The sequence below is a fragment of the Ipomoea triloba genome, chromosome 1 (genome assembly GCF_003576645.1).
Source record: "Ipomoea triloba cultivar NCNSP0323 chromosome 1, ASM357664v1".
NCBI lineage: Eukaryota > Viridiplantae > Streptophyta > Magnoliopsida > Solanales > Convolvulaceae > Ipomoea > Ipomoea triloba.
The window spans coordinates 35,971,877-35,985,672 of record NC_044916.1 but is presented as its reverse complement, the minus strand read 5'-3'; the positions used below and the strand labels follow the sequence as shown (position 1 = coordinate 35,985,672).

The following is a 13,796-nucleotide window of genomic DNA, read 5'->3' as shown; positions in this document are numbered from 1 at the left end:
ATTTCTCTAATATCATCAATCAAATATCCGAAAGCAGAATTTAATTTCTATTTTTAAAAATATTTTTTTAATGAATAATTGTGTTTTGATATTATTGGGAGCAAAAAAAAAAAGAAAGAAAGAATAAAAGTGAGAGTAATTGTAATTACTTATATATTTCTAGCTTGTAAACATGTACATGATTACGAACCACCACAACCACCTACTTACGTAGTACAATTGCCGTAATTTACTCACATATACGTAGTTTTGATATTATCTACTTATCCACTCAGACTAATTTTAAATGTACATAACCTCGTCCATAGGGCCAATACTTATTACTTTTGTGCAATTGGGTCATGGAACTTAAAAAGTGTGCAATTGCCCTGTTCCGGGGTATGTCCCGTGTATTTGTATTAGTACGCGCTATTTATTCCGACTTTGTGCAATCCTTACTACTAGGGTATGCCCCGCGCACTTGTTATTATTATCTCAAATACTTTTCTATCTCTAATACTTTTCTGACTATTCTCTATCTCTCACAATCTATATGAAGGACGTTGTATTCTTTTTGAGCCAAGATATTTCCTGTGTATATTTGTAGTCTTCGAGATAATAATATAATTTATCACTACTAGTTCATCACTACCCCGTAAACTAGACTTTGATAGAAGAATTATAGACTTCAACTATGGTGTAAAAGTTGTCTGGGAAAAAATTAGAATGTTATAGCTGTTATGAATAATAACAACAATAATACTAATATAATGATAATATTAATAGTAAGAACAACAGTATAATGGAATGAGAAGAAAGAGAAAATTTATACTCTTGTATTTACTTCTGATCGGATAATTTCTACAAAGGGTGTGAAGGTATTTATATGTTCAGCATGGGAATAAATTAATATCATTTATACAAAAGATAGATAGGTGTCTTGGCTAGTTGAACTGGTGTGTCAAGCTCTTAAAAGCTTTAGTCACTAAATAGTCAACATAGAGGATGCGTGTTCAATTCCCAGCAACATGAGTCATCACCTTTTTGGAACTTACTGATTGCATGTTGAGCCTTTGCATTTAATATTTAATGCATGTAAGTAGTGACATAATAGGACTTATAGTCTAGTTGGTAAGACTCTTTTTTTGCACCAAGTAATCTTGGGTTCAATTCTCTCTTTGGACATCCACCTTATTTCTTTTTATTCCATAACAATAGCTTATTTTTGGATTTTTTAACAAAAAAAAAACAAATGAAAATGATCTAGTTCTTTGCACAGTAGATGCCCAACAAGTGCACGTAAAAAAGTCAACCAAAAAACTCTATTTTTGGAGATATTCTTATAAAATAAAACTATTATCAAATGTCGAAGATTGAAGAATATGAAATGAAAAATACCATAACATACTTTTTGTTCTTTATCTAAATCAAATACTCAAACCCATATATAATCAACGATATGATTACAACATATTATCTTTTTTTTTCTACTTATATATATATATATATATATATATATATATAGTAATTATAATATATACGAAATACAATTACAAATAAATCAACTTAATTATGTGAATTTTATCTATAAATTTAACTAAATATGAACATGATTAGACATATATTAATCCAACAAAATTTTAATTTTAATTTTGTATGCTATGAAAATAGATACTTGACCAAATATATAAAAGTCCAACTATATATTATATTGTACATTTTAAGTTTTTTAACATCTTTACATTTTTTTTATTTTTCAAATTTAAATTCATAATAACAAATTTTTTTCCGTGCATCACACCGATAAAACACTAGTTACTTTATATAACTCATGCACAGTGTGGTCTAGTTTAATTTTATTTGAATACTTCAATTTCAGAATTCAAAAATTTAAAAAATAAAAAAGATAACGACCGGTATGGTGATTAAATGCAATTAAAGTGAGATCATCAAATGACTTGGTTCGAAAGTCTCACCTAAAGTGTAGTTAGTAAGCGAACTGTTAAAACTACGAACGATTGATGTAATTGTAATATATATGGAGGATAAGATGTAATTGTTATATTTAAAGATGGATTTTGTAGGTGTTGGTTGAAAAAATTAATATTTTGGGTCAGGTGAAAATATATTTAGATCATTTTAGTCTAGATGGTAAGTTTGATATATTAAAAGTTCAAAATGATAATACGGAATGAAAAATTGACAGTACAACGCTCCCAGCACCATCGAAAAGAAACGAATAATTATATTTGATACTATTTTTAAGAAAACAAATAAATCGATAATATTCTTGTTGATGCTGATGCCTGTTATTATGATCCATTTAGAAAAAGCCGTGATGTTGACGGCCATTATCATGAATTATCATTCCAAACTCGAAACCATAATCAAAAATAGTAAGAGTAAGGTCAAATATTAAGTTTCACCTATGCACAAATGTTCTTCCATGACAAAGGTTTAGAAACACAACAAAGACTTATTATATCCCCAGATGGACCATGGCAGAGTTTATCAAACAATTTTAAGTTTAAGTAAGGATACAAATATACATATATAAATATTCTCAAAAAAAATATACATATATAAACACATATACATACATGTGTATGTGTGTCTGTACAAAAAGAGACACAAGCATAACATCAAATCATTTCTTGAAATCTATCATAACTTGAATTGCAGCATTGCGATTTCCACTTGGTAAAACAGCAACAAGTCCACTAATTGCCCAAAATTTATTAATTAAAATGATATTAATGAAAGTGAGATTCCTACCTGAAGGCCATTCTAACTACTTTTCTTTGCTCTGTAATAGTTGTCAGTCTATATGTGTATAGACAAACAAATTCAGCAAGTAATCTATGTTTCTTTATTGGCCTTCCTTTTTCAGACAAACAAAAGACAACTTTACTTGCATTGATCATATGGTTAAATAAGACATGCACCCATGTCTGTAAACCCAATAATACAGTGAGAGGTAAAGATCTTGCATGCACCCAGTTTTTCTTGCACAAGTTGCAAGCATATGAAAGAAGTCCAAATGTTGCAAACACACAAGTAATTAAAGTTCCAAACACACAAGTAATTAAGTTCAAATGTTGCACAGTACAACAAAGAAAACAGGGAAGTTTTTCACTTCTACAACAAAAAGTAAAAGATCTCTAGAGTTCAAAAGCTAGATTATGTTACTCTCTAAGGCTTTTGCCTCTAAGATTCCTATCATCCATTACTTCTACATGTTCTAGTATAAGATTTCTTTCTTTTTTTTGGGGGGGTCAATTATAGCAGTTTAAGAAAATCCCTCTCAGCCACGAATTTGCTGAATAGTTGAGCGCAGCACCTCATCCCCAACTACTGATCCTAGTTCTCTCATGAAATCATCATTCCCAAGTTTCCCAGACTGTGAAACATATGAAAGCAAAACCAAAAAAAAAAAGTTAAGCACACAAACCAGAATTTTCAACCAATATTAACTCTACTTACTGTATAGTTGTCAGATATCTTTGACTGAACAAAACCTAAGCATAAAAAAATTCAACTATACTTACCATGAATGAGCTATACAGAGCTTGCAATGCCTGCACCTTTGGTGGTGGATGCGAGATAATCAGCTTGGAAACCAGCTTTCGATAAAACACAGATGCAGCATTTGGGGCTAACATGTGAGACGGAGCAGCAGTCACACGGCCTATAAAATCAATTTTGAAATATGTAACACTACTCAATGCAAGTAAATACCAAGAAACAAAGAAATAAATTACCCGGCACTACATTAGCAGGCCTGTAGCTAAGAACACCTTCTGGAAGAACATGGTTGGCACACAACACTCCATACCATTGTGGATTATTCAGATCATCCACTCCAGTATCAAAATCCATTCTTGAGTGGCTCAATTGCAAAGAACCTACCTCAATCTTTCCACACTTCCCCAATATAACTCGACAGAAAACTAAATGTTTTTCACCATTTTCATCTACTTGCGCCGTCAGTGCACTAAACAGACAACCAAAAAGATCAAAAACTAAAACAGAGAATAACATGTCAAAGTGTCAAACCAAATGTAACCAGCCCAACATCCAAATATTTTCATTATGCAAAGACTGCATAGTGCATACCTCATACGAGGTGATCGAACAGGTGACAAGTATAAACCAGCACCCAGAGGCCCAGAACCAGACATCATTCCAGTTGCTCCAAATCCATGACTCATAATACTATGCACTCCCTGTACTGTTGTTCCAAGCCATGCGAAAACAACCTTTGTGTTTCCTCTAGCTTGTCTCACCAGTCCTGCCTGCTTCTGGAAAGCATCATATTCAGCTCTCTCCACCGAACCACCTTTTCTCACACGTTGATGAATGGCAGTGATCATAGCACCTGGCCCCACAGCTGCCATGGCTGCGACAAACAAATCCCTCATTACCTCATACCCTAACTCCTGCTTTGCCACCGACCTCGTATTTGCCCACCTGGGGGAAACTAATTCACACTCTTGGACATTTTTCCCTTTTTCCTTAGATGAATTTCCCTCAGGCTCTATGATCTCCCTCTTTCGCTTATTTAATTTCGCCTGGTTCGCTTCATTTTGCGAATCATCAGTAAATTCAATCTCAATTTCAAGCTCCGGTTGCACCAAGTACCGCTTCTCATTTGCATTCCCAACAACTTCATTCTTTGGCTCCTCGCCCAAATTAACCAAACCATTTTCACCGTCCTGGGAGCAAACGAAAGACTTGGGGAAAAAGCACATACCCTTCACATCAATCCATGCAACCGATCGGAAAGCCCCAGTATCCAGATTGAGTTCGATCATTCGGTGCAAGTCGAAAACACATTTCGAGCCTCCAATTTCAGTCTCCACAGACGAAACGCCCTTCGAAAACCCCGCTTTCACCGCCTCAAACACCTCCGCCTCCACGTCCACCCACGACTCCTCAACGTACCGCATGAACCGGGCCGGTTCACCGCTCCGCTTGAGATTCGAGAAATTCTGGACCAGCAGTTGCACGGGGTCGTAGAGCCGCCGCGCAGGAGGAAATGACGGCCCCGCCGACACGTGTTTCGCCGGGACAGACCCCGGAATCGTAACCGCAATCCTACCGCTATCCACAACGCGCGAAACGACGCCGATCTCCTCCTCCTCCTCCGTCCCCTCCTTACCGGCCACCACGGCTTTCGCCGTCACTTTCACCTCCTTCGATTTCAAATCCATGGCCGAATTCGAGAGAGAGAAAACAACAAAATTCAAATCAACAACAACAACAACAAATGAAACCTACGCCTTTATTTATACAAAAGATCTAACGAGAAGCTCTGTGAGGACTGAACACTGAGAACTCCTGAAGAAGAAAGCTTTGCCGCCTTCCTATTTATAGATCTTGTTGATTGCACTGACGAATATGGGTCTCAGGGCAAAGCAACAATGGCGTGCATATTAAGGGCATATGAGGAATTTCACACGTGATGAGTTGACGAATATGGGTCTCAGGGCACAGCAACATTGCCGTGCAACCTATGGGCACATGAGGAATTTCACACTTGACGAATAACATTGGCGTGCATACGGAATCTGAATATTTTAATTTCTAAACGGGGAGGGAGGGGATTAAATGCAAATAAAGTGATACTAAATTATCCTAAAAAGGATTATCATGTGAATAAAGTATAATTTCAGTAAATGTTACGAATTCGTTTATTATCAATATTCTCTTATTTAAATTCGTTACACATTATCATAATTGTGTTTAATAATTAATAAAATTATAACAAAAACAAATAAAATGTGATCTTTAATTTTAAACGGTCCCTTTTTAGAAAAATGTGTAATTACATAACGTTATTATGTGATCATTGCGTTTACTGTTAATATGCGTTGTCACATAAAATTTAAACTTATAATTAATGATTGTTAATATTATATTTAATTTTTTTACTTTATATAGTCATTGTAATTGTCTATCTAACTATCATTATTATTCTAGAAAAATAATAAATGTACTCTTTGAGCATTCATTGGAGAATTTTCATTAGACTTTTAGCATATATTGAGGAAAGAGAAGTTTATGTGGCAAAGGACAGAGAGTGTAAGATGCCCATCCAACTAGTGAGTGCACTTGTTATTAATGATGATTAGCACATATTATTATTATTATTATTAGTATTATTATTATTATTGTTATTATTATTATTATTATTATTTACTTTATATAGCCCGGAAAAAAGTAATAAAGTGTAAATATTTAATAATAATAATAATAATAATAAAAAGAGGAATAGAATAGAATAGTCTGAAAATTTCATGATTTTAACGTGAAGATATAATAGCCCAACAAATTATATTTTCTTCCCAAATCCAACTTTGTGCATAGAATTTATTTTTCTCAACTTTTAGAAATATTTTTCAAATTAAAGAAAATTGAATTACATGAATCAAATAACATAAAACTTCATTTTCCTTTACTTTTAGAAAAACTTTTTCTATAGAAATTTTGTTCATCCAACCAAATATCCCTGAAGTGTAATATTATGGTGTAAACTGTAACGTTTTCACTTGTATTGATTCGATTCAAAGAAGAAAATGAAGCGAAGCACATTTTTATGGATTAATTACTCAAATTAATAATTACCCTTCCCTACCTACATACATACATTGAATGCACCATGGGATCACCACAACCACCCATTTACAATTACCATAATTTGCGTACATTTACCTTAAATACTATCTACCCATCTATAATCAGGATGATATTTATATATAAATTTAATTTCTATTTTTAAAAATATTATTTTAATGAATAATTGTGTTTTGATATTATTGGGAGCAAAAAAAAAAAAAGAATAAAAGTGAGAGTAATTGTAATTACTTATATATTTCTAGCTTGTAAACATTTACATAATTATGAACCACCTACTTACGTAGTACAATTACCGTAATTTACTCACATATATGTAATTTTGATATTATCTAATTATCCGCTCAGACTAATTTTAAGTGTACAGGACCTCGTCCATAGGCCACTACTTATCGTTTTTGTGCAATTGGGTCATGGAACTTAAAAAGTGTGCAATTGCCTTGTTCCGAGGTATGTCCCGTGTATTTGTATCAGTACGCGCTATTTATTCGGACTTTGTGCAGTCCTTACTACTAGGGTATGCCCCGCGCACTAGTTATCTCTAATACTTTTCTAACTATTCTCTATCTCTCACCATCTATATGAAGAACGTTGTAGTTCTTTTTGAGCCAAGATATGTCCGGTGTATATTTGTAGCTTTCGGGATAATAATAGAATTTATCACTAGTTCACTACCCCGTAAACTAAACTTTGATAGAGGAATTATAGACTTCAACTATGGTGTAAAAGTTGTCTGGGACAAAATTAGAATGTTATAGCTTATTTTTGGATTTTTAACCCAAAAAAAAAATGATCTTGTTCTTTGCACAGTAGATGCCCAACAAGTGCACGTAAAAAGTCAACCAAAAAACTCTATTGTTGGAGATATTCTTATAAAATAAATTTTTCATCAAATGTCTTCATTTTATTGAATGAAGATTGAAGAATATGAAATGATACCATAACATACTTTATTTTTTTCTTTTTCTAAATCAAATACTAGTATGTTTTTTTCTTTTTCTAAATCAAATACTCAAACCCATATATAATCAACGACATGATTACAACATATTATCTTCTTTTTCTTTTCTTTACTTTTATATATATATATATATATATATATATTGACACTACAATGCTCACAGCACCATCGAAAATAAACAAATAATTATATTTGATACTGTTTTTGAGAAAACAAATAAATCAATAATATTGTAGTTGATGTTGATGCCCGTTATTATGATCCCTTTAGAAAAAGACGTGATGTTGATGCCCGTTATTATGAGTTGTCATTCCAAACTCGAAACCATAATCAATGATTACAATAAGGTATTATCTTTAACTTTATTTTTTTTTACTTTATATAACGCTTTTAATTGTCTACCTAACTATCATTATTAGTTTATTACATTCTATTATAAGAAAATAATAAATATACTCTTATTAAGGGTGTGTTTGAAAACTCGGAAAATGATTTCTTTGGGAAGGAGGAAAATACCAAAGTCAATGGAAAATGGAATCCGATCAATGGAAAATAGTGTCATTTTTATGGAAAATGACTTCCCCTTTTTTTGAGGGGAAGTCATTTTCCGCGGCTTCTTCGCAACATGGTCTAACACCAATTCACCACTATCGAAATTTGTTTCCGGCCGTGGGTACAAAACCCACAGCCGGAAACCAAACTTTTGGTTTCCGACTTGGAAATCCAAAATCTGGTTCCAAAGCTGGAAACCAATCTGGTTTCCGGCTTGGGAAACCTCTTTTTTTTTTTTAATAAATAAATTTATTGTTTAGGTTTATATCTGAAATTATATTTATGTTAAAGATTTGAAGATTATATTGTCTTAGACAAGTTCTCTTTTAGCATTATAATAATTAAAATGATAAAGTATATAGTTTTGCTCATTTTCCTATTCATTTTCTGGAATGAACCAAACACACAAATGAGCTTTTTCGTTGTTATGAACCAAACACACAAATGAACCAAACACCGAAAAAGAAAATGTTTTCTGGAAAAATGACTCATTTTCTAGAAGTCATTTTCCTGCTTTCCAAATAACCCTAAGTAAAATTTTGCTCCTTACTAATATCGTGACACTCTTTCTTTCAACCCAAGAAAAGAATGAAAGTGTGTCACGATATTAGTAAAGACTAAGGACTAGTAATACTTTCTTGTTGCCCTGATTATATGTAATTAATGAACAACCACAATCACTCAAATAATTACCATTACTGTTATTTACGATACACACATTCAATATTATCTACTCATCTATAATAGGGATGATATTTTCTCTCTTTATTTTGTCGGGTGGATATAGGGGTCTCAATGCGGGCCAACACATTAGGCCCACTCCACCGCAAACCTTTTTATTCGTGGGCTAGGATTATGTAACTTTAGCCCGCCTCATGCGGACTCGTAGGTCAACGTTTAAAATTTTTTTAAAAAAGTATTGTGTTATTATTTTATATTCTAATAATTTAATCTAGATAATATTAATTTTTTTTCGTATTTATAAATAAAATATTTTAAATTTTGCATGTTATTAATATATATTTCTTGAGAAGCCCGCGGCCCGCGTGGGCCAAAGCCCGTGAGGCCTACTTTTTTGCGGAATAAAATTTTTAGGCCCTAGCCCGCTCCATCGCAGGTGATTTAGTGTTGGTTTGCGGGCTTCAACCCACCTTGACACCCCTATTGTACATTGGACTGGATTTTAGTGTTAATGCACTTAACTTTTCTTCTTCACAATTCCTCTATTTTAGTGCACTTGGTTTGGTTATTTTCTTAGTTTGGATTTATTGTTGCTCTACTTATAGAACAGAATTAATGGAGGCAAGAATTGAAATTGAAGGTGGTGGCCCAATAGACATACATGTTCATAATTGTGTTTGATACAATTTTCAAGAAAGCAAATAAAATGTGCTCTTTTATTTAAAACGGTTTTTTTTTAAGGTGTAATTAGTACATAACATTATTCATTAATATGAGCTGTCATCTAAAATTTAAACCCATAATTAACCATCACAACATATATATTATATTTAAATTTCTTACTTTATATAGCCATTGTAATTGTCTACCTAACTATCATTATTACATTATTAAAAGTACGAGATTTTCTAAAAAAACAAGAAAAGAAAAATAAAAAGTTGCACATTACGTGCACAAATAATGCACAACATGTGTGTTTGTGCAATCACTGTGTAATTGAAGTAGTCATTGTTGACAACCACTCCAAACTTTATCCACCAATAAAATTCATCAATGGAGTTGCCTCAGACCCCTACCTTATTAGGTAGTAGCTAAGACGGATTGGTGCAATGAAAACCCTTTTTTTTTTTTTTTTTTTTTTGTAATTTTATGACCTTTCATATGCATATAGTAAACATAAAAAAAGTGGAATCTCTTACCTTAGTGCTATATTTAACAACTACACAACTCTTGAATGCTATATGAAAATTGCAAAACAAACGCATACACTTGCATTCACTACCAGCAACTAAGTACTAATCCCATCCATTTTATTGAAACCATTACATATTCTGCCTTTGAACTTACACTACTAATAACTGGATGGATATATCATTGAGTTTTAAAAGGTTTATATGTCTTGACATCAGAAGCGAGGCCCTGAATGGATCCAGCTGCGGCCACAAGGGAGATGACAAGGCAAGCCCAGCTCAGAATTTTGAGCCATGTCCATCTGAATGAATATTTGGGGATTTTGGCTTGAGCGATGTGCATCTCAATGGGGAAATACACCGTCAACGGGTAAAATGAGGCGGCGCCGATCAAGCCCAGGAAGTCATTGAAGAATGGGAAGATCATGGCCAACACGGCCGTGACTATCACGTATGCCGTCCTCCATGTTAGCCGGAAGAAGTTGAGCGGGTAAGATCCCAAGCATGGAACTCTGATTGAGTATTCCGCCGTTATGAATTTGCTCTCCGGCCATTTTTGGCTGCAGCGTAGCTCCACGAAGCCGAAGATGGGCTGACAGAAAACCTGCGGAAACAAGCCAAGAAAAGTGGGCCCAAGCACACGGACCAGTCATAAACCGTCCCGCCGTAAAACAGATTAGGGCTGGCAAATATATGGGCTTTGGAGGTTTGGCCCATTAAAATTACAACCTGACAACCCTTGATGGGACTGGCCAGGCTGCATTGACACCTCTATATCTGTGTGTTAAAGTAATCTTTGGAGTGACATTATTATATTATATTATATATATATATATATATATATATATATATATATTACAAAGTACCTGATAAGCTCCAACGAGATGAATGGCAATGCAAACGTTAGCGAAGTCGATCAACCAAAACGGCTCGTAGAAACCGAAACCGGTAAGGAAATTCCCGGGAGCATCGTTCCCAAATGCAGCGTAGCCAAGGCAGCCGCACATGACATAGAATAAGGTTGTCGTGGACACTCCCACACCGGATGCTTTCTTCATTACCTTGCTCTCCGGTGGGTGTGATCGCAAGGTATCCTGCACTCAAAACGTGACTTTCTTAAGTAAGAATCAAACTCTATATATCTTACGGTTATTGTTTTGTACTTATACAATAAATCAGTTTACATACTAAGACCCACTCTTAATACACGTTCATTTTTATGGTTCACCGTTCACCCCACGGGTAGGGCCCGTTAAGATCAAGGTGGCCCGACTAAACTTTGCCACCAAAAATCGGAATAAAGATGGTGACAATACCATAGAAAAGACCATACCAAAAAGGATGGCGGACATAAAAAGATGAAAGTGGGCTTTCACATCTACGTGAAAAAGGCCTGGCCCAAACACTGAAACTAGTGGTTCATCTCTTTTGAATATGGTCCTTCACAAAAATTGTCTACCTTATTCTTTAAGGTAACCGACAAACCACTTTATTTCACCCTTCAAGTTATTACAATCACAGAACCTTTAAATCGAGACCACAAAAGCTGACACCGCTACACTTTCAGATAGTGATTAGGGATTAACTCGAATAATCAAGTCACATATTTTACCTATAAAAATCAAGTCTTTAATTATTGAATCATAATTACCCAAGAAACTGTGAAATTCTTTCCAATTTCCACACGCAATTAGGTTATCCAGAAGAGACAAGAAATCGACAACAATTTTGTTTCATTGTCCAGGATAAGACACGGACCCAATACGGGCAATACTCCATTCAAAACCATCCTTCCACGTTGTATTGCTCTTTATTCATGCACTCAAAAAAGGTCGACATCTAATCTAAGTTAAATCCGTCATTTAAAAGTAAGTGTGATTCTCATTCAATGATGCTAGACAATACTAATAAGAGTATTTCGTAATAAACTCAAAGTCAAATTTACTATTTATAGCTACGTTACAACTCAAAGTCAACGGGTAGTTGTTCCGTGCATAGATAAGTATACATTTATAAACGATGATGTATATGATAAATGAACTTGCCTGAATCTCAATGAGAACGGTGGAGTAGGCATAAGCGAACGCGATATCCCCGATAGCCTGGAAGGTTCTCCAAATTTTCTCTGTTCCTGACACGTCCACCCCAACCTCCACCCCTGTTAGGCTTGTCCTTACGTGGTGCGGCCCATGACCTATTTGCATTATTTTAACGTCACAAAAATTAATAATAATACACATTAAATTATTGTCCTTTGAATTTTCGGTGGTTATTATGCATATCCTTATGGTTTTCCATGTGAACGCATTATATTCTCAGATCCAAGAACACAGCATATATAAATATACCTGCGACTTTGGCTATGGAGAGTCCGAGGCCAATGGTGGAATAGGCGAAAGACATGACGGCGGCGAGTATAGACAGCCATGAGAGCTTATGGAAGTTTGGAATTTGGCTCAGAATTATCTGGATTATGGCGAAGACGATCATGAAAGGGTAGTTTGATATGCTGCAAGGGGAATCGTGGCCCTCTTTGTGATAACAGTTGGACTTCTTCACAGCTCTGTTAGGAAAACGAGACATTAGTCAATTATTGGACTTCATAGACGACAAGCCATTATTGTCGTCATATGAATAATCTAATTCATTCATCGAACGTAAATTAAGCAACAATTTCAAAAACGTCACCTTTAAAAATGTATATTTTTAAAGCTTCCTGACAGGTGAGAAACTGTGCTCATGTGATATCATATAATACTATGAAAAAGAAAAGTATGAGATTTTGTTCTCCTTTTCAAAAGCTTGGACGGTGCCGTTAAAAAGTGACAGTTAAAAATAGATTCTTTTTCTTGGGTGGTCAAAAAATTCTCTATTACTAAATTGAATTCGTAATTTTTAGATAAACAAATTATGTTTTATTTAAATTTTTAAAAAAAATTATTGGTAGATGCAGTTCAGTTTGTTTCTGAGTGATAAATTATGAGTAAGGTAAGAAATATTTTATTTTTTAGAGTTGAACAAAAGAAGAGGTGAAAATTTATTGTTGAAAAGTGAAATGTAAAAGGCAAGAATGGTAGGTAAATAAGGAAAAATAGTTGGGCGGTGGGGATTCTTTGGTTTGAATGCTTACACCATACTAATGGAAGCGGTGATGGTGTAACCGACAGTGACTCCGACAAGATTAGCGTACTGAGCAAGCCCGCACAGCTGAACCTTAACGCCACCTGCGACGACAAGAACCCAAACGGTTTAATTACGAATTTGGTCGGCGAAATTCACGGTGGCCGGCGTCGAGAAAATTAAGGTTTTATTTACCTAAATGAGAACGGACGACGTCCATGTAGGTGTAGTTTCTCTTGCCGTCGATGGGGCCGGGCGAGCGGTAACAGTCGACGAGAAGGGTGGAGGTGAAGTAAGTGATGAAGGAGAAGGCCATGAGAACCGCCGGACCGGCGACCCAGCCGAGCTGAGCGATGGCCCAAGCTAAAGACAGCACTCCCGACCCAATCACGGCCGTGATTATGTGCGCGCTCGCCGTCAGCAGAGTCCCTTCAGTTCAAACAAGTTAATTAACATAGAACATGGGAAAACACTAATTTATTATGTATTATTTGTACGTACCAGTTCTCTTCTCTCTTCCATCGTCGTCGAAATTCTTCTGAATCTCTCCATTTTCCTGATCCACATACATAGGTTCTTTTCCGACAGCCATTTCAGTAACCTCGACTCTCTCAACCTCTACTTTTGAGTATGTACTTGTCTCTCTATCTGTGGGAGACTCGACGGATTATATTATG

The 13,796-nt window shown here is 34.9% G+C and overlaps 2 protein-coding genes across 2 annotated transcripts; both read right to left on the bottom strand.

Moving 5' to 3' along the window:
- Positions 1 to 3,239: 3,239 nt before the first annotated feature.
- On the bottom strand, positions 3,240 to 5,248 carry LOC116022261 (probable inactive poly [ADP-ribose] polymerase SRO3). Its single transcript, XM_031262896.1, has 4 exons — positions 4,096 to 5,248; positions 3,741 to 3,973; positions 3,528 to 3,667; positions 3,240 to 3,379 (listed from the first exon to the last, which is right to left on the bottom strand). Exons 1-4 carry the CDS (start codon positions 5,190 to 5,192, stop codon positions 3,284 to 3,286), a joined length of 1,566 nt encoding a protein of 521 aa, XP_031118756.1. The 5' UTR covers positions 5,193 to 5,248; the 3' UTR covers positions 3,240 to 3,283.
- A 4,734-nt stretch (positions 5,249 to 9,982) lies between these two features.
- LOC116022315 (amino acid permease 6-like) lies at positions 9,983 to 13,796 on the bottom strand. Its single transcript, XM_031262965.1, has 7 exons — positions 13,621 to 13,796; positions 13,315 to 13,548; positions 13,130 to 13,223; positions 12,348 to 12,562; positions 12,045 to 12,193; positions 10,866 to 11,093; positions 9,983 to 10,603 (listed from the first exon to the last, which is right to left on the bottom strand). The coding sequence occupies exons 1-7, from the start codon at positions 13,709 to 13,711 to the stop codon at positions 10,181 to 10,183; spliced, it is 1,434 nt and encodes a 477-aa protein (XP_031118825.1). The 5' UTR covers positions 13,712 to 13,796; the 3' UTR covers positions 9,983 to 10,180.

Coding starts and splice junctions, on each gene's coding strand:
- LOC116022261 (XM_031262896.1), bottom strand. CDS start 5,192: ATGGATTTGAAATCGAAGGAGGTGAAAGTGACGGCGAAAGCCGTGGTG. Junction 3,974..4,095: donor GTTCGATCACCTCGTATGAG/GTATGCACTATG, acceptor TTGTCTGTTTAG/TGCACTGACGGCGCAAGTAG. Junction 3,380..3,527: donor CTCTGTATAGCTCATTCATG/GTAAGTATAGTT, acceptor TATGTTTCACAG/TCTGGGAAACTTGGGAATGA.
- LOC116022315 (XM_031262965.1), bottom strand. CDS start 13,711: ATGGCTGTCGGAAAAGAACCTATGTATGTGGATCAGGAAAATGGAGAG. Junction 13,224..13,314: donor CGTCGTCCGTTCTCATTTAG/GTAAATAAAACC, acceptor TTGTCGTCGCAG/GTGGCGTTAAGGTTCAGCTG. Junction 11,094..12,044: donor CCGTTCTCATTGAGATTCAG/GCAAGTTCATTT, acceptor TTTTGAGTGCAG/GATACCTTGCGATCACACCC.